The 19,397-nt window shown below is 54.5% G+C and overlaps 1 protein-coding gene across 2 annotated transcripts in view; it reads right to left on the bottom strand.

Annotated features, from left to right (window-relative positions):
• Nucleotides 1-19,397, bottom strand: part of MYO7B (myosin VIIB) — a 71,974-nt gene that overhangs the window by 34,161 nt on the left and 18,416 nt on the right. For both annotated transcript variants that reach the window (XM_060015739.1, XM_060015740.1), the window contains exons 8-17: nt 18,470-18,623; nt 15,943-16,019; nt 14,741-14,860; nt 14,310-14,452; nt 10,174-10,384; nt 9,415-9,550; nt 6,141-6,304; nt 3,440-3,577; nt 1,491-1,643; nt 816-914 (exon numbers count right to left, since the gene is read on the bottom strand). In XM_060015739.1, the coding sequence (XP_059871722.1) occupies nt 816-914; nt 1,491-1,643; nt 3,440-3,577; nt 6,141-6,304; nt 9,415-9,550; nt 10,174-10,384; nt 14,310-14,452; nt 14,741-14,860; nt 15,943-16,019; nt 18,470-18,623 (1,395 nt within the window). The remainder of the gene's footprint in view (nt 1-815; nt 915-1,490; nt 1,644-3,439; nt 3,578-6,140; nt 6,305-9,414; nt 9,551-10,173; nt 10,385-14,309; nt 14,453-14,740; nt 14,861-15,942; nt 16,020-18,469; nt 18,624-19,397) is intronic.

Raw genomic sequence — 19,397 nt, 5'->3', positions numbered from 1 at the left:
CTGCCAGCCTCACCTCCCCAGTGGGGTCTGAAGCCCCTCTGCTTCTTCCTTCCTGTCAAGCCCCAGAGTCCCAGCACAGGCAGACCTGACTAACGCATGGACAGACGGACAGACCGACTGGAGAGCTGGGGCTGGGAGGACAGACAAGGACGTTTGGGCAGGCTCTACGGGGGAGGAGGAGAGAGTGGAGGCCTCAGGAAGGGCAGTGGGGACGAGGTGGGGTGCGGGGCCGGCTGGCAGAGCCCTGATTCTAGCCCTGATCTTCTCTTTCTCGCCCTGCTGACCTGCCCAAGTCGTGTGAGGCTAGGAGACACAGAGGTTCTCTCCCTGTGGCTCTGCGTGACCTTGAGCTTCCCTGTGAGTTGATGGCGAGGGAGGTGGGAGGTGGGAGATGGTGCTGCTTGTACTGGCCGGCCAAGGAGCTGTCATGGGGGGAGGGGGCACACTGCCTCCTGCCTGAAGCCCCGCCTCTCCAGGGAGGCAGGGGCGGGGCTTCCCCAGGTCTGACTGCAGACTGTGGCCCCGGGCCTGAAGGGCTGTGCTCCGGGACAGTGGGAGACCTCCCTCAGCTCCTTCTTGCTCTCCCGCGGTGGCTTGGAGGCAGTCCCTCCTTCTCCTCAGGCCTTGCCCTAAATGTCCTCCTCTGAGAAGCCCCCGGGCTTTCACGGCCGTGCTCTCCCCGTGGCGCCCTCCTCCCTTCCTCCCTAGCGTGGCTTTCTTGAGGGCAGGGGCCACGCACGGCGCAGGCGCCCACGGGCACCAGACCAGCCACACAGGCTTCCGGAGGCTGAGGACCAGCACGTTCAGGGTCTCACCTTCAGGAAAATTTTGGTCTTTCCCATTTTCCAGTCTTTGTCTGTGCCCAGCCTGCTTTCGGCGATGCGCAGGGTCATCTGGCGAAACTTGCCCCGAAGCTGCCGAAGAGAAACAGGACTGGCTCTGTGGAGTCACGCCGGAGCCTGAGGTCCCTCCTCGGGGGCTTCCTAGGGAGCGGGGTCCTTCTGCTCCCACAGAGGGCGCCGTCAGGGGCTCCTGGGCAGGGGCACAGGCACTGGGCACCCTGGATCAAGGGTGGGGCCCAGGGGCCCAAGAGGCCACCACACCTTGTAGGGCCTGGGGCCTCAGTGTGGCCGTTGGACACAGGCAGCCCAAACTTCAGGATGGCTGAGTGTTCGGGGAAGGCTAGGAAGCAGGAAGTGTCCTGCTCCCTGGCCACTTATCATCTCTGTGACATTCTGCCACGTAAAAGAGAGTGTTTGCTTTTAACTGCGGATGCTCCTAGAAGGAACATATTCAGCCGCTAGCCTCGTCTAGAGAAGGGAAGCAGGAACGGGGGTCATTTCAAAGCTTGGAGTCCAGGGAGGGGCCCTGGGCATCAGGTGGGCAGCCCGCTTGGAACGGCGGCCGTGTGGGCGCCCAGAGGCGGCTGGGTTCTGCGGATGCGCACGCCGCCTCTCGGGGCCCGTGTGCCGGGCTGCGGGGACACACACCTCCCTGCGCGCGGCGCTGGGCAGCAGGACGCAGAACCTCTGCGAGAACTCCTCGAACGAGTAGCGGATGGGGAATCCGGACTTGCGGATGTGCACCGTCTCCATCATGCCTGAGTAGCGCAGCTGCCAGATGCATAGCTCCCGGTTGAAGAGCTGCGGGCGCAGAGGAGAGGGGCTGATGGCGCGGGCCTCCCCCTTCCGGACCTCCCTGCCACCAACCCTTCGGCTGTCCACCAGATGCAGGAGAACCAAGCAAACGCTTGGTTTCATGAACGTTCTGTTTTGAAGGGAGATATTTGGTTGAAGTCGCTGCAAAGTCCTGGAAGTATTTTCCGAGGAGCTCAACAGTCGATAACATACGAACTGGGACATCCACAAGAACACCAGATGCTTCCCGCATTTTCAGAATATGCAAAGTATGAGGAGTATCGAAGTGTTTTTGCATATATGCCACATTTAACATTTTTTGAAGCGCCCCCAAGCAACGGTGCCAAAGAACACGGCTTCCTTCTGGCTTTGCCTGTGTCGGGGTGACCGGTGCCCCTGCAGTCCTTCGGGCTGGGCCTCCATCGTGCCTCTCACACTCTAGTGGAAGGAATAAGTACCTTTCCTACTTTGAGTCAGAAAATATTCTAAACTTAGTCTGTCCATCCTCCAGAGATGGGTATTTGGACAGGAGCTTGGCCACGATGCTTTGCACAGGGGTATGGGGTCTCAGCCATGGCCCCAAGACTCTGCATGCCTGGGACCCTCGAGAGCCCCCCTCCACCTCCAACCAGGAGTGTCTGGGGACTAGGGGCAAGCCCTCCAATCCGGCAAGCCCACCAACACCTGGAAACACAGAGGGCCACAGAGGCAACTGCCTGTGGCATCTAGGGCCGCACAGTAGTTAGTTCTGGGCAACTCCTTAGCTCCCATGTATTATTTCCGGTGGGCCTGTGCTTTGCCTTTAATCTTTACAACAGCCCTACCTGGTGTGGCACTCAGCTCCAACTTAGAGACCAGCTGCCTGAGGCTCAGGGCCACGCTCCTGAGTGGCTGAGCCAGGGTTCCTACCTTGAGCCTTCCTGGCCCCTCAGCCTGGGTTCCCCTACACCCGCACAGCAGCTACCAACTCCCAGAAATGTCTCAGCCGGGGGCACCCACAAGACCTGAGAATGACCCTCAGGCCCCCACCTGTGGGCGTGGGTAGAGGACCTCTGGGAGCACAGTTACTCTCTAACATCTGTGCATTGTGCCTTTAAGGAAGACACACTTTGGATCTCCTGGGCCAGCCTGAATTTCATATGATTTTATACTTTTCAAAAAGGCACCCCATTTAATGTAATATTATTTCTTTTCTTAAGATTTTTTTTTTTTAATCATGTTATCTCCTCTCAGATGGCATCTCCGAGTTTCTGGAGTCCTGTATTTGCAGCCTCTGGGTGGGATTCCCAAGCCCACGTGTCAGGGGCTGGGCAGGCAGCAGGCTCTCGCCCCGCCCCACACATAAGCAGATAAAGCCGCCTTCCAAGGGCTGCATGGCCTCAGGTCTCGGTGACCAGCAGTTGGTGTCAGTCTCTAAAATCACAGTACTGGTTGCTGCCCCTTATGGAGTGTGGTTTACGTATGCAGATGTGGCAAAAACGTCATGTGCAATCCTTGCTGCCGCCTGCAGGTAGGCAGGTCCTGAATTTAAGGAAGAGAAAACTGAGGCTCAGAGAAGCAACACACCTGGCCAATGGCAGGCGAATGGCAGGGCTGAGACAGTTGAGGTCCGGGTGATCCAAAGCCCTGAAGGTCACAGACCTTCAAATGGCATAGACTGGTCACCTTGCCTCAGTACCCACATCTGTAAAATGGGGGCAGTTAGCTCTAAAGCTGCCCAGACACTCGTGCGGGGAGTGAGTGACATGACCCCAGATGCCATCAGACTCATCCAGTAGAGGCCTTCTCCCTCCCCGCATTACCAGTGGCTTCTTGTACTCATTGGGTTTGATGCAGCGGATGAAGTAGGGCTGGCGGTTGGTCAGGATTTTCATCAGCTGGTCCAGGGACTGCTTGAACTGGCCCGCCAAGGTGGAGGGCCGCTTGCTGGAGTCTGCAGACTGCAGGCAAAAGCACAGGGCACAGGTGGGGGGCTGGGGAGCTTGGCCTGGGGCACAGCTGACCCATGGCACAGTGAGGGCTTCTGCCGAGGTCCCGCAGGTGGGCAGGGCTACATTCATCCAATCGCTCATTCATTCATCTAGCACAGGTTCCCCAAGTGCCTACGTGTGCAGGTGCCCAGCTAGACACTGGGGACCCAGAGCCAAGTAAGACAGGGCAAACCTCCTGTCTAGGGGTGGGGCCCCCCAAGTGGGGCGCACAGATGATGCACCAGGGTGAGGAGCGAATGCTTTACCTCACCATTCTACATTTTCAGTGTTTGTATCGGTTTTATATGCTTTTTTTGAATGTTTTATACTGTACACTGTAAGCATTATAGTAAATGTATACAGTTTTAAAATACATGTATTAAAATGATGGATGCAAGAGAAAACAAGAGCCCAAGCCCCGGGCCAAGAGTAGCGTGTGTTTTTGTGCAATGCTGGCCTTGGACAATGCTCCTTGATCAAACCTTTCCAAGGTCGAATGTTCTCGAGTGTGTACTGCCAAATTGCATCAGTCTGGAGACACGAGCTCACCACTTAACACCTCTGAAAGCAGGATGCGATCACTGGCGGGCCTAATGACGATGGGTAGCATTTTCCTGTTGTCCTGGCTTATAAAATAATGTGCATTTCCCTCCACTGTCATTCTGTTCCCTGAAACCTGTGGGACATGCTCTGGTGTCCCCACAGGGCCAGGAGTAGGCTGTGCTCCGGCCTCCGCTGTGACGTCCAGGCTGGCTCTGTGAATGCAGAGGGTCTGGCCCAGCTCCGCCTGGTTCCAGACCTGGGCAATTCCTGCACAGCCTCGCGGCTCCCTGGTGCCCCCCTGGGCTGGCTCTGCACGTGGCTGTGCTGCGGGCCCTGGGCGCTAAAGCCTCAGGAGTAGAGGTGGGGATTGGGATGATGAGAGGTCAAGGGCACCTCAGTGTGGCCAGAGCTGACTGTGCAGCATGCAGGGGAGAGGACAAGGGGTGTCCTCTGCTGCACCCACAGTTCCTGAGCCCCTGAGCCGGCCTCATCTCCCTGCCTGGGCGTGGGGGAGCTCCTCGCCAGGTGACTCACAGGGCTTTTCTGGAACAGTCACTGTGCAGGGGTGAAGGCATGGCTGCTGGGGGTGCGCAGACCCGCACCCTGCTGGGGCGTCCTAGGCTGCTCTGAGGAGCACCTGGGGCTCTCTGCTGCCCACCTCCCTGGCCAGGAGCCTCAGTGCTGCTGCCACCACACCACGCACACACACACACACACACACACAGACACACACCACACACCACACACACCACACATACACACCACATACCACACACACACACCACATACCACACACATACCACATACCACACACACACACCACATACCACATACCACACATACACCACATACCACACACACACCACACACACACACACACACACACCACATAGCACACACACACACACACACCACACACGCTACACACCACATACCACACACACACCACATACCACACACACACCCCACATACCACACACACACACCACATACCACACACACCACACACACACACACACACACACCACACACCACATACCACATACCACACACACACACCACATACCACACACACACACAACATACCACATACCACACACACACCACATACCACACACACACCACATACCCCACACACACCACACACACCACATACCCCACACACACCACACACACACACACACCACACACACCACATACCACATATCACATACCACACACACACGCACATACACCACACACACTACACACCACATACCACACACACATCACACACACCACATACCACACACACACACACCCCACATACCACACACACCACATACCACACGCACACGCCACATACCACATACCACACACACATCACACCACACACACACCACATACCATATACCACACGCACACGCCACATACCACACACACACACACCACACATACCATACACACACATCACACCACACATACCACACACACCACATACCACACGCACACACACACACACCACACACACGCACCAGATACCACACACACACACACACACACACATCAGATACCACACACACACACACCACAACACAACAGATACCACACACACACCACATACCACTTACCACACACACACACCACATACCACATACACACACACCACATACCACACACACACCATATACCACACACACACACACACCCCCCCCACATACCACACACACACGCACCACATGACAAACACACCACACACACACACCACATGACACACACCACACAAAACACACACAGAGACAGATAGAGAAAGAAACAAGAGAAGCCAAAGCAGGTGGGCCGTCTAGAGTCCACCGCTCACTGGGAAGCAGGCGGAGTCCCGTTCCCCCAACCCCGCCCCGCCCGCTGCCCCTGAAGCCCCTCTCCCCGTTTTCAGTCACCTCTGCCCCCCGCCTGAGGATTCCCGACCCGAGAACCCAGGCCCCCGGCTGGGCAGGGCCACCGAGCCCACCTTGAAGAGCTGGCTGCCTGCCGTCACCCGGACGATGGTCCCTCGGCCCCGCTTGTGCTCCGAGGACTGCAGCCCGAATATCTCCCGCAGGAACTCGTTCCGGGAGGAGTGGACCAGGGCGAGGATGTCCGTGCTCAGCACGTCCCGATTCTTCTCCAGGAAGCCTGCAGGGCGTTGTAGTTTCTTATGTCAGGGTTGAAAGTAAGCTCACCACACGAGATGAATTGTGCAGAAACACAACAGTAGAGGGCTGCTGCTCTCTCAGGCGATACAGCGCCCTCTCGTCCTGCTGTGGGGGCTTTTATTTAAGCTTTACCTATGTTTACATCTTAAGACTTGTTTTCTCAACATTCCAGAAATACCGAAGCAGCCAGATATGCTTTACTGATTAACGGTGGGCTTTCTTAAGAAGTGCCCTGTTTCGTCCTCGAACGCAAAAGCAACGCAAGGACATTTCCTTGTGTTCCCATTATTCTGATTATACTGAGGACATTTCATGGATCAGCGCCCAAAGCACTCAGGACTGCTTGCAGTTCTGGCTTTTTCGCACGCACCCAGCTTGCCGGGGGGACTCATGGGGCACGTCTCCTTCCATGTCCTCAGTTATTTCTCTACATGGGGAAGCAGAGTCCCCCACCCAGCTCGGGCGCGGTGCGACAGGAGTCCCGCAGGCCACCCCTCCAGGCCTGCCCCCATCACCGGGGACCAGCGCCGGGCGGTGTCACGGCCACAGCCACATCCCGCGGCCGGCACTAGCCCCCATCCCCACTGCCGCCCCCATCCAAGCCGCCACCAGTCCTTCCGCCTGATTAGCCTGCCCGCCCCCTGCCCCTCCCTGCCTGCCTGGCCCCTCTGCCCCCAGGGACCTTCCTGAGAGGGCACATCGCCCGTCACCCCTCTTACCTTTCCTCTGCTCTTCTGCTGCCAGTGCCTGCCTTCTCCCTCCTCTCTCCCCTGGGGCCTGCACCCTACCCCAGGGAAACCTCATCTCTCCCCCAGGCCCTGTGTCCCCCCCCCAGGGGGTTTCATCTCTTCCAGGGGGGCCTGCAGCCTCCACGAGCTCTCTGGGGCCCTCTACCCTCCCGTCCCACCCAGGCCAACTCTGGTTTGTGCTTCAGGCCAGCTCAACCGTCATCTACTCCAGGAGGCTCTCCTGTGCCACAAGTGGGGCGAGAGGCCCTCCTTGGGGCTCCCTTCCGTCCTGTCACCTGGCTCAGGGGTGGCCTGAGGACTTCCCATCTGCTCCACCAGCCACGGCTCCCCGGGTGGACCACGGGCAAGACCGAGTCCATGCCCCTCAACATCCCAGCAATCCCAGCCACCACTGTCACTGCCACATACACCCAGGAACCCACTAGCAGCACAGCAGACGGAGTGTCCATTCCATGTGCAGTTTAGACCTCGCCGAGGGCAGTGCCAGCAGGCTCTCATCAGGGCTCTGAATTTCTGTGGACCCTGGGCAAGTATGATCGAGGCAACTGCGTGTTTACATAAAGGGGCCAAAAGAAGAAGAGAAGGAAAAGGAGAAAGTACAGAAACCTCCCCACCCCTCATAATCCCTGAAAATCTGGCAACCTGGCCACGTCCAGGCAGCTTGCAGTCTGGAGAGGACTGGGCACTCCCACCTGGAGGCCCACCCTTCCCAGCTGGCCGGTCTGTGCAGGAACGGCCACTTCAAAACGCCCCTGTGGAAGCAGCGTGGGGACAGAAGCTGCTTTGCTCTTCCTGGAAGCCCAAAACGGGGAAACGAAAGAAATTAAACACCATTTGGCTTCCTGACTTCAAGGATGGGGCAGGGGGAACTTACTGGTTATGAGGTCCTGAGACATATTTCCCTCTTCATCATAAGTTTAAACTGCACTCGTCTTGGAAATGAATGTGTGCCCATAGGCATTGTGCGCACATGCGTGTGAGCATATGTGTGTGCTTGGACAGAGTAGGTTTAAGAACGAAGCATGTCTGTCACTCACTAAGGAGACCCTGAGGGCCTGGGAACCCCAGGGCCCCTCTACCAGCCCTGTTCTGGGGCCTTGGAAGGACTTTCTAGGGCCAGAGGGCCCTCCAGCCTAAGGACTGAGCCTCCAGAAATCAGGGAGGGCAATGTATGGGCTGAGCTGTTTGCCCCCAAAATCCATATGTTGAAGCCCTAACCTCCAGTACCTCAGAATGTGACTATATGTGGAGAGAAGGGCCTTTAAAGAGATAATTAAGATAAAATGAGGCTGTTAGAGTGGGCCCTAATCCAGTCTGACTGGTGTCGTATAAGAAGAGGAGATAAGGGACTTCCCTGGTGGCACAGTGGTTAAGAATCCGCCTGCCAATGCAGGGGACACGGGTTCAAGCCCTGGGCTGGGAAGATCCCAAATGCGGCAGAGCAACTAAGCCCTTGTGCCACAACTACTGAGCCTGTGCGCCACAACTACTGAAGACTGTGCGTGGAGAGCCCGTGCTTCGCAACGAGAAGCCACGGCAATGAGAAGCCTGCGCGCCGCAACGAAGAGCAGTTCCTGCTCGCCGCAACTAGAGAAAGCCCGCGTGCAGCAACGAAGACCCCACACAGCCAAAAATAAAAATAAATAAATTTATTAAAAAAAAAAGAAGAAGAAGAGATTAGGACCCAGAGACAATAAAGATGCCAGAAGAGAGACATCAGAAGGAACCAGTCCTGCCGACATCTTTGTCTTGGACAAAGGCAAAACCATGCCTGACCTTATCTCAGCGTATACACTTTCCCTACCAAGAGGGTGAAAAGATATCCCACAGAATAGGAGAAAATATTTGCACACGTACGGACACATGCTACAACGTGGAAGAACCATGAAAACATTATGACAAGTGAGAGAAGCCAGTCACAAAGGCCACATGGTGTACGATTCCGTTTATGTGAAATGTCCGAAACAGGCAAGTCCATAGAGACAGAAATCAGTGGTTGCCTAGGACTGGGGTGAAATGAGGAATGACCGCTAATGGGCGTTTCTTCTGGGGTGATGGAAAAGTTAAAAAATTGTGGCAACAGCTGCATAATTCTGTGAATATACTAAAAACCATTGAGTTGTAGACTTCAAATGGCTGAATTCTACGGTATGTGAATTATCTCTCAATAGAACTATTACCCACAAAACAAAACACAAACAAACATGCCTGGTCCATTCCATTCCCTCTGTCCCATTGCTGGTTCTGCAAAATGACCTAGTCCCCTCAGCCTTCTTTCCTTGGCCTCCCTGGAGTGCTCGGGATTTAGAAGAAAGGGGCTGTGGAGAGGAGCTGCACCCACCTTCTGCCTGGTAGTACACCTCGCCGGCAAAGTGGGCGATGCCAAATCGGGCATCGTGGATGTTCTTGGGCTGCAGGAAGACCTTGTTGTTGGCATGGATGTTCTTCAGTTTTTGCAGCAAGGTGATGTCTGTCCCCTGGAAGAACGGACACCCTATGGGCTGAGGTCCCAGAGTCCAGCCACTGGGAGGTCAGCTGGCACACTCCCAGGTCTCAGGGGCTCCCTCAAGGGGGCAAAACAACTGAATGACTGAGGGCCTTTCTACAGACAGCAAACGGATGCCCAGGTGGCGGCAGCTTGTTGCGGTGAGCGAGGACAGAGGCGGGAGTAGAGACTGGGTCGGGCGATCCTCACTGCCAGCGTCCTGCTCTACCCTTCCCTACAACTGCCCAGGGACCAGAGCTTCTCCCTTCCGTAGATCACAGCTCTTCCTGACTACCTTTGAGAATCCATCTCCCCAAGGACAGGCAGAGTCCTCCAAAGTGAGAATGAAAGTGTTTCCTTGTCTTGAACCCTCTGCAGCCCTTGACCTACAAGGCTGAACAAGCCCCCTCTTGGGGTGTGTTCTTGAATCTAAATAATGCATTCTGGGGAGTGGGAGTGAGGGTAGAGTCAGGTGCCTCCCTGCAGGAGGCCTTGAAGGAGAGGAAGGCTGGAAGGCTGGGGCTTGTCTGCTGACTCCCGGCAGAGGTTCCAGCAGCCCTGGAGTTTCCCACGTGTGGGGTCTCCACCCGAGGGGCGGCGGGCCCAGGGGTGCACCTGTGGGAAGCGGCTCTCTTCGTCCAGGAGGGAGATGATGCTCAAGGGCTTGAGGGCCAGCAGGTCCAGCGTGGGCAGGTTGTCGTTGTAGTGGATGTAGTCCCAGGGGATGCACTCGGTGCGGTATTCTTCCTGCTCCATGGTGAACACGTGCTGCACGAAGAGCTGCTGCAGGTGCTCGTTAGCCAGGTTGATGCAGAGCTGCTCGAAGCTGTGGGGACAGGGCCACCCCGGGCGGGAAAGGGTTGGCTCGATCGCTGCTGCAGCCGGCCACTGGCACACAGCTGCACATCCCCAAACACATGCGCACGCTGACACACAGCCTCCCTCTTCTTCTACCTCCGCCTCCATCCCCTCCTCCACCCCACAGCAAACAGACTCAGAGAAATGAGGGGGCTTGTGTATCATCAGGCCCCCGCCTTTGTCTCCCTCCGGTCCCCTGCGCTCCTCTGCCAGGCCTGCCTATCCTGACACGGAGACAATCCCTGGGGGACCAAGTGTCCTGTAGCCACCCGAGCAGCCTTGGGCAGTGGCTTTGGTATTAAGATGAGTTTCTGGCTGGGCTCCTTTGCATCAACCAGACACACTCCCTACCCCCACCCCAATCCTCCCAACCTGTTCTCCCTCCCGGGTTCCCCACCTTGGGAAATGGGTCCGCCACTTACCGCCCCTAGCTCAGGTCAGAAACCAGCCCGTCATGCCTGACACCCCTCTCTCCCTCCTCCCCAGTTCCAGTCAGTTGCCAATGTCTGGTCCACGCTTCCTCCAACACAGACCTGTTTACTTCTTTTCACCGCCACTGCTGCTACCTTAATCCAGGCCACCCTTCTTCCTACCCTGGAGCACGGTGACAGCGTCCTCATGGCTCTCCCTGCCTCCAGCCTCACCCCCCAGTCACCCTCCACAGCCACCATAGGGAGCACATCTGATCCCGCTCTCCCCCTACTTCGAACCCTCGTGGATCTGGGTGCCCACTGTTGGGATCCAGACAGACAGTGACACAGTAGAAAGCCTGCCCGTCTCTGCCAGGGAGCGGCTGAGGGGCACCGTGGACTTCTCACAATGCTGGGAAGGCAACTGGCCCCTCCTTACCTCCGAGACTTCTTCACACGTGTGAGCCCCTCCCCTCCTTCCTCTGACCTGCTTGGTCTGCTCACCCTCTGGGTCTCACTTAGGCATTTCTTTTTCAGGATGGGTTGCCCATTTATGCAAAGCCGCATGGTACCCGGGACTCGTTGTTCGAGGTCTGTTAACCCAAGAGAGTTAACACACTGCCTGCAGAGTGTGGACTAAGAATGCTGCCTGTCATATCAGTAAACAAAGGGTGTCACAGCTACGAGCCCTGAGGGAACTCAGGATGGAGACAAGGAATGACCACCATCTAGCTAGCAGTCATCAGACTGCAGCCACCCGCAACGATGCACCCTGCACCCGGAGGAGACTCAGGATGAGAAGCACAGGATCCTGGCCCCAGAGAGCTGAGGTGCGTATCAAAGGAATGATTTCAACGAGCCCAGACTCCTGCATCTTCCCATACACAGAAAAGCACTAAATGCCTTAACTTGGGATGTCCGACTTTCTTTAATTAACGATAATCTTTTGATGTTCCAACTACCTGCCTTCTGTTGCAAAACTTTTATATGCCTTGGGACCCCCCTCACCTCCTCGGAGCAGTTTTCTCAGAGTTATTTGAGACGCTGTCTCCTGGGCTTCAAGTCCTAAGAATGTCCACTGAATAAAACATGACTCTCAGCTTTGAGGTTGTGCACTTTTTTTCAGTCGACAAGAGCACTCGGTGAACCCGGTCGGGCCAGTGACTGGGTGCTGCGAGTGACCTGGCCCTGCTCCTCCCTGTGGCCCCCGGACTGCAGCCCTGTCGCAAACCCAGCTCGTGGCCCAGATCCCCTACAACCAACTACTCATCCACCTCACAGGGTCCAACAGTGTGCTTGCTCTGCTCAACGGCCCCTCTCAGGGCCAGAAACCAATGATCAGAATCACTTTTTAGTTTACTTAGAGTTTGCATCACGTTGGGCTGAGTTCTGCCAGCCCTACCCCATCCCACCTGCCTGCAGAGAGCTGGTCCTGGGAGGCTGTCACCCCCGTGTGCTTGCACTCGGAATGGCTTGTATCTTGACAATCCTGGCCAAGTTGTTAGGGAAACCACTGACCGAAACTGCCCGCCCTGGCCAGGCCCGAGAGTAACCACTTGCATGAGTTATCTTAAACAGGAGGTCCTGGTAAGGAATGTGGAACTAACAAGCTACCACCAACCGGAAGAATTCGGGAAAGGTCAAAAGAGAGAGGAGACACCAGTCCATATGTCCTACCAACCTCCCAGAATCCTTCTCGCTGGAATCCATCTTGGCTGAGCGATGTGTGCGCCACCAGGAAGGACCCTGAGTCAGAGTGATTGGCCAGAGACAACCCGGAAACTAACCCCATCACCATAAAACCTGAGACTGCGAGCCATGTGGCAGAGCAGTTCTCCTGGGTTCCCTTAGCCTCCTGCTCTCCACCCGGGCACCTCTTCCCAATAAAGTCTCTTTCTTTGTCAGCACATGTGTCTCCTTGGACAATTCATTTCTAAGTGTTAGACAAGGGCCCACACTTGGGCTCTGGAAGCGGTCCCCCTTCCTGCAACAAAGGGACCTTCTCAAACTTCAGCTGGAGGTAGGGCCTCAGGCAGGGGCATGCCAAGGTCAGGACAGCCCCTTGGCTCCTCTAATAGTGCCCAGAGGCCTCCACTTGGAACTGAAACCAAGCAGGACCCTGAGGGACCCTCCTGGGTACAAAAGCCCCCCTGCGTCCCCCGTTTCTTGTTTGTAGAGAAAGGCTTTAGTCTCCTAGGCCATCCCTGAGTTCCAAAGAGCAGACTCAAGCAGTTACTAATTAGGGAAGTGAGGAAATGCAGTCAAGAAACAATAATGCAACGATAAAACAGAGTCCTAGTTCTTCCTCAAGGGGTACACATAACAATCTGATGCATCTCTTTGAGTTCTTCTACAGAAACTAAGACCCCTGCCCAGGTGGAGGACGGTGACTACACGCTGACCACAAGTATGTAGACCCCAGACTGGTTGGAACCAGAAGATTGATGATTAAGCTACCTGAAACTTCACCCCATTACCTCACCACCAACCAATCAGAAGAAAGTCCACAAGCTGACCACGTACCCTGTGATCCTCACCCCTAAAGTTGCCTTTAAAAAACTTTCCCTGAAAGTCATCAAGGAGTTTGTGTTTTGAGCATGAGCTGCCCATTCTCCTTGCCTGACCCTGCAATAAATGCTGTGTTTTCCTTCACTATAGCCCAGTGTCAGTAGATTGGCTTTGCTGCACACTGGGTGAGCAGACCTGAATTCAGTTCGGTAATAGGACCAACTCTAGGCTCCATCCAGCCCATCCCTTTAAATGAACCAGGCTCACCTGGGTAAGCTAGGTCACGCATGTAGGACGCTTCCTGCTTGCTTGTTCCCAGTCCTCATTTCCTCGTCCTCCAGCCCCCGGATAATGCCCCAGAGCAACACCTGTCCTCATCTGGCCCCACTGCCTGGCTCCCCTCACCACCCCTCTCTACCCCCACTCCCAGCCTTCATCACAGTCTCAGCTGGGAATTACTTCTCTGAACTGCCTCCTGCCTCCAGATCTTCAGCCTCCAGACTGGGACACTGGATCAGAAGTGTCCTGCCTCACCTTACCCCTGCCAAACTGAAGAGTCGGTGATGGGCCACAAACCCCATTACCCAGTATGATATCCCACCTAGATGCAGTTGCATCAGTGTTACTGATTTCCATTTTCACCCTAACCACATGTGATGATTCACTCTAGTTCATGAGGAGAGTGGATGGCTCAAGAGGGGTGATGAATGCTGAGGTGCTTTTAGCCTGACTCTCAGGGATGCTTTAAGTTATGTGGCTTTTTCTAGACATGTTGTGGGTGCCAGGGGATGCGCACGGACCACCTCACTGAGGAAAGCCCTAGTCTTGCTGAGGGACTCACCCTGGTTTCTGTGAGCGGAGGTGAGAGGTCCTGCTCCTAGCCCAGAGGGGGAGGAGTAGCTACCCTCCAGCTGGCTCAGAGAAGAGCTAAGCTTATCTTCCATTTTCCAAAAGCAGGTGCACCGATCTCCATACCTATTTTTCTGGAAATTTTCAAAACCAAATATGTCCAGGAGGCCGATGGTCCTTCGCACGTTTTTGGGGTCCTGAGCAGGTGGGGTGAAAATTGCGGCGTTGATTTTCTTGAGAATCCACAGGAAGAGGTGCCCATAGATGCCCTGTGGAGACATGGGGTAGAGCCCACAGGCTATGATGTACAAGAGGAAGGTTGCCCCTTTCCAGTTCACCTGGAAAGGCTGCAGGCACACTGGATCTCATGGACCTACTCAAGGAGATCATCCCTACTTTAAGGTAAGAAACCACCCTGGAGAGACTAGGCAGCCCACCGTCACCAGGCAGGTGACCGGCAGAGTTGGGACTTGCCCAGCTATCTCTGCCCTTCCCTGCTGTCCACCCACAAGGCTCAACAGGTTGACACGCGGGCCCCTTTTCCCGCAGCGCTGCACCTTGACGAAGGCATCCCTCCGGTCTGCAGCCTGGGAGATGTTCAGGGGCCTGGTGACAAACTCCCCACGGATGATGATGGAGTGTTTGATCAGACAGTTTCGGAGTTCCTGGTCCTTCACCTGGAAGGCGGGTGGGGGCTGGCATCACAGCTGACTGAGCAGGGCCTGGCGCCAACACCTTGTCTTATGACCAAATACCCTACGCCCAAGGCCTGAGGGTAGGAGATGCCTGTGACTAGGGCCAGAGTCAGGATGCTGGGCAGGGCCCGGTCCAGGGTCAGTCTGAGCACTGGGGTATCAGTGTTGGGGAAGGATGCACAAGCTGGGTGGGCCCCGAGCATGCTGGCTGCTTGGTTGACCAGTCCTGTGCTGGTCTCCTGCGGCTGGGTCCACCATTGGGTGGACCCTGGGAAACAGTGGGAAGGAAGGGCTCTGAGGCCCGGCCATTGACATCTGGATACGCCCCAGCTGACGCCACTCCTGCCTGGAGGCTGAAGACCCAAGGGAGCAAGACGAGTCTGGATGGAGTCCCTCCCACCATGCGGGGAAGACTGAATCAGCAAAAATGGAAGGTTTCTGAGAACCCTGAATCACATGAAGAACATTAGGAGCAAAACATGCCCACCTAATGTGATTGCTTCCCCCACCCCTTCTGATTCTATTAATTTTCCACTGGACCTGCCAGCGGGGTGTGATGTGGAGGACATGACAATGCCCCATCGCTCATCCTCCAAGTCAACGCTCTATGTGGTCTCCTTAATAACCTGTAGGGTGAATGGTCTGAGCACATTCCACCTGCCCAGAATAGCACAACTCATGGAGAAGCCTCGGGGACCAGGACACGGGGCAGGGACCTTCTGATGTAAGGACATCAGATTGTGTGAGTGGGGAGAGCCTGGGGTCTGGGTGGGGTGGAAAGTTGAGTGAAGGCCACAGAAGAGCAGGAGGGTCAGGGAAAAGGGAAGAAACACACGTTCAAGTCAAACTGATCATTTCCGGGACTTGGTTAATGGTTAGCTCCACGGCCCCACCCTGATTCCTACCCCCAGGGCCTGCAACGCTCCACGAGGGAGCTCAGGGGGTGAGCGGAGAGCCTGGGAGAGGGGTAGGAGGAAGGAACTAGAGCCTGGGAAGGGCTGTCAGCCCAGACCCCCGGGGCTCCTCACGAAAATGGAAGTTGGCGGACATAACAGCCCAGTCACCTCCAGTAACTTCATCACGGTGGGAAAGGCGGGCGTCTCCATCACATCAGAGGAGTCCAGGTTCTCGAAGACCGTAGCTGCAGAGAGAAGCAATGACCCTGAGAGGCAAATTGGCCTGAAGTGATGGGACAGAGGCCTCAGGAAGGCAGCCCCAGATGCACACTTAGAGACAACCGTCCCCAGGAGGGAAGCACTGCCTCTCCCAGTACCCCCTCTGAGAGCCGAGGCCTCCCTGGGGACCTATCAACACCTTAGCTGTAACTACTGTTAACAGGGTATGTCCCCCTCTGCTGAGATCGGGACCCTGATGCAAAGGGGAGTTTGAAGTTATTGGAGGGAGAAGGTGCTGGTGGGGCATGTGGGGTCTACTGAGGGAGAAAATCAGCCATCAGTCCCCTTCCATCCACTCTGCTGTCCATAGAAACCTAGGCGTGTTCATTCGTTTGGTCAAACAAGCACGGAGCTGAGAGGAGGAGTGGTTGGAAGCCGGGCCCAGCTCTGTTGCAAGTCTCCTGACCCACCTCCTAGTTCAAGTCTCCCCCTTTTGGGTCCCTCCACCTTAGGGCTGCTGAGCTGGGGGAGGAAGGAATGCTGTTTCTGTATTTGTTTTCTTTTTTAAACTTTAAAAAATTGTAAAATAAAGCATACAGATTTTTTAAAATGCATAAAATCCAAGGGCATGTTATAACGGATAATTATTAAGTCAACATTGTGTAACGACCACTGAAGCCAAAACCCAGAGCCTCGCTAACACCCGGAGCCTCCTACATCCTTTCCTGCTCAGACCAGTTCCTCCACAAGAGGCAGTATTCTCCTGACCTCCATGGAAACCAGTTCCCTATTTTCTCTTTATCTTTTTACTACCTACATATGAATCCCTAAACAGCATTTACTTTTACCTGTTTACCTGTGTGTCATCTAACCACCTGCATTCCTTTGTAGCATTTAATTTTACCTGTTTTAAAATTTTGTGTAAGTGTGATCTATAATTGTCTGTATTCTTTCACTTGGCTTCATTTCTTCAATACCACATTTGATTCTCTTCCATGACCTGAAGCCCCCTGCTCGTCAGCACCCACGTCTGGTTCATTACATGGTCACCTAGCTACAACTTGCCTGGAGTAGATTTCCTCATATCCTGTGAGACAGTGGTTCAAGTTCATGTTTTCTATATGAATACCCAATCGCTCTAGAACAGTTTATTGCAAAGTCCATCTTTTCCTCACGGCTCTATGAATTGGTGTCTTTCATTAGATCTAAAGCCAGCCACAATCTCTTCAAATGTTGTGTATGCCCCATCCTTCTCTTTTCCTTTAGAACTCGAATCAAATGTGTACTACATCTTCTCACTGTATCTTCTAGGTCTTCTACTCTCTCTTTTATATTTTCCATCTTTTTATCTCTCCATGCTGTACACACAGTTTCTTCTGACATTTCCTCCTTTTTCACATTATAAAACTGGCCGTTAGGGACTTCCCTGGTGGTGCAGTGGTTAAGAATCCACCTGCCAATGCAGGGGACACAGGTTCGAGCCCTGGCCTGGGAAGATCCCACATGCTGTGGAGCAACTAAGCCTGTGCGCCACAACTACTGAGCCCACGTGCCACAACTACTGAAGCCTGCGTGCCTAGAGCCTGTGCTCTGCAACAAGAGAAGTCACCGCAGTGAGAAGCCCGCACACCACAATGAAGACCCAATGCAGCCAAAAATAAATAAATGAATAAATAAATAATTTAAAAAATATATATTAAAAAAAATCTGGCCGTTAAACTCATCCATTGAGTTCATTTTGGTGTTTTTGGTTTTTTTTTTTTTTTTTACTTTAGAATTTCTATGTGGTTCCTTTTAAAATCTGTAATGTCACTTTTTTATAGTTTCCAGTTCCCTGTCTAAATTTTCAAGCTTGGTTCTTTCTTTTCTTGAACAAAGCAAGCATAGCTGCTTCGTGGTCCGCACTCAGTAATTCCACTCTCTGAAATCTACGTGGCTCTGTTTCTATTGTCTATCATGTCTGCTGATTCTCGCTCATGGTATCTCATTTCCTTGTTCTTGTTTATTTTTGGAGGCACGCTGGATGTTGTGTTTGAAACTGTTTAAAGGAATAATTTGGGATCTAGGTTGATGCTATTTTCTTCCACAGAGGCTTGTCAGCAACTCTGTCACTCAGGCGCTTGGAGGCACTAGCAAGCCAGGACACCTTAATCCGCAGACCAACTGGACGCCTACAAACTGGTCTGTAAGTTCACGCGGGGCTTTGCTTGCTCTGGTTCGCCCTTTGTGTTCCCAGCCAAAAGTGGGGGGTGACTGATCAGAGTCTTCACCTTTGGAGGGCCCTAAGCTTTGGCATCTTCCCCCTAACCCCACAAGGCCTCCAAAATCATAGCTAAAATTTTCAATGTACTTTTCCAAGATGCCGTGACTTTGGTGGGTCCTTTGGGTGAGGACCCGCAGGGATTTTTTCCTCCTCTGTCCCAGTCTCCCCATTCTTCCTCCCCAGGGGGTGTACTCTGGGTGGAAACAGCATTACCCATGAACTCCACATTCCCCAGGTGGAGAATGGCGGCCAGCAGCTTGCTGAGGTCCCAGTTCTCGGAGTCGGAGAACATGAGGATCTTCATGGCTGAGCGGACGTGGGCATAGTCCTTGGCATCATTGAGCCCCTCACAGGAGGTACAGTTCCCCTGCAAGATCGGGCCCATCAGGTTTCTGAGGCCACCCCACACCCTACCTCCTCCACTGTAGGGCCAGCAAGGCAGGGGTGCATCAGGGATTCAGCCAAAGGGCCCTGGTAAGTGATCCTGCACTGGCTCTGGGTGGATCCCAAGGGGCCACCTGGAGGCCCAAGCTCAAAAAACACGCAGAAGGGCTTCCCTGGTGGCGCAGTGGTTAGGAATCCACCTGCCAATGCAGGGGGACATGGGTTCGCGCCCTGGTCGGGGAAGATCCCACGTGCCGCAGAGCAGCTAAGCCCGTGTGCCACAACTACTGAGCCTGCGTGCCACAACTACTGAAGCCCGCGCGCCTAGAGCCCGTGCTCTGCAACAAGAGAAGCCACCACAATGAGAAGCCCGCGCACCGCAATGAAGAGTAGCCCCCGCTCGCCACAACTAGAGAAAGCCCGTGCACGGCAACAAAGACCCAAATCAGCCAAAAATAAATAAATACATAAATATTTTTAAAAAAGAAAAAGAAAATACACAGAGGCGGAACGGTGGTGACACAGACGCAGCGTGCTATGGTAGCCTGACAGTTGTGTGGCCACGGCCAAGTCATTAGGCTTCTCTGAGCCTCTATTTGTCAGCCATCCGTGGTAACGCCTGCCTCACCCTCTGGTGGTGGTGGTGGGGGGCGGGAACATCACGGGTTCGTTCCTTTAACAAACACCTTCCAAGGCTCACTGTGTGCCAGCCCCTGGGCTATTTGTTGGGAATTCAGAAATGGAGAGACCAGGCCCT

This window comes from Delphinus delphis, chromosome 7, assembly GCF_949987515.2.
Source record: "Delphinus delphis chromosome 7, mDelDel1.2, whole genome shotgun sequence".
Lineage (NCBI taxonomy): Eukaryota > Metazoa > Chordata > Mammalia > Artiodactyla > Delphinidae > Delphinus > Delphinus delphis.
This window is presented reverse-complemented; position numbering and strand designations above follow the sequence as displayed.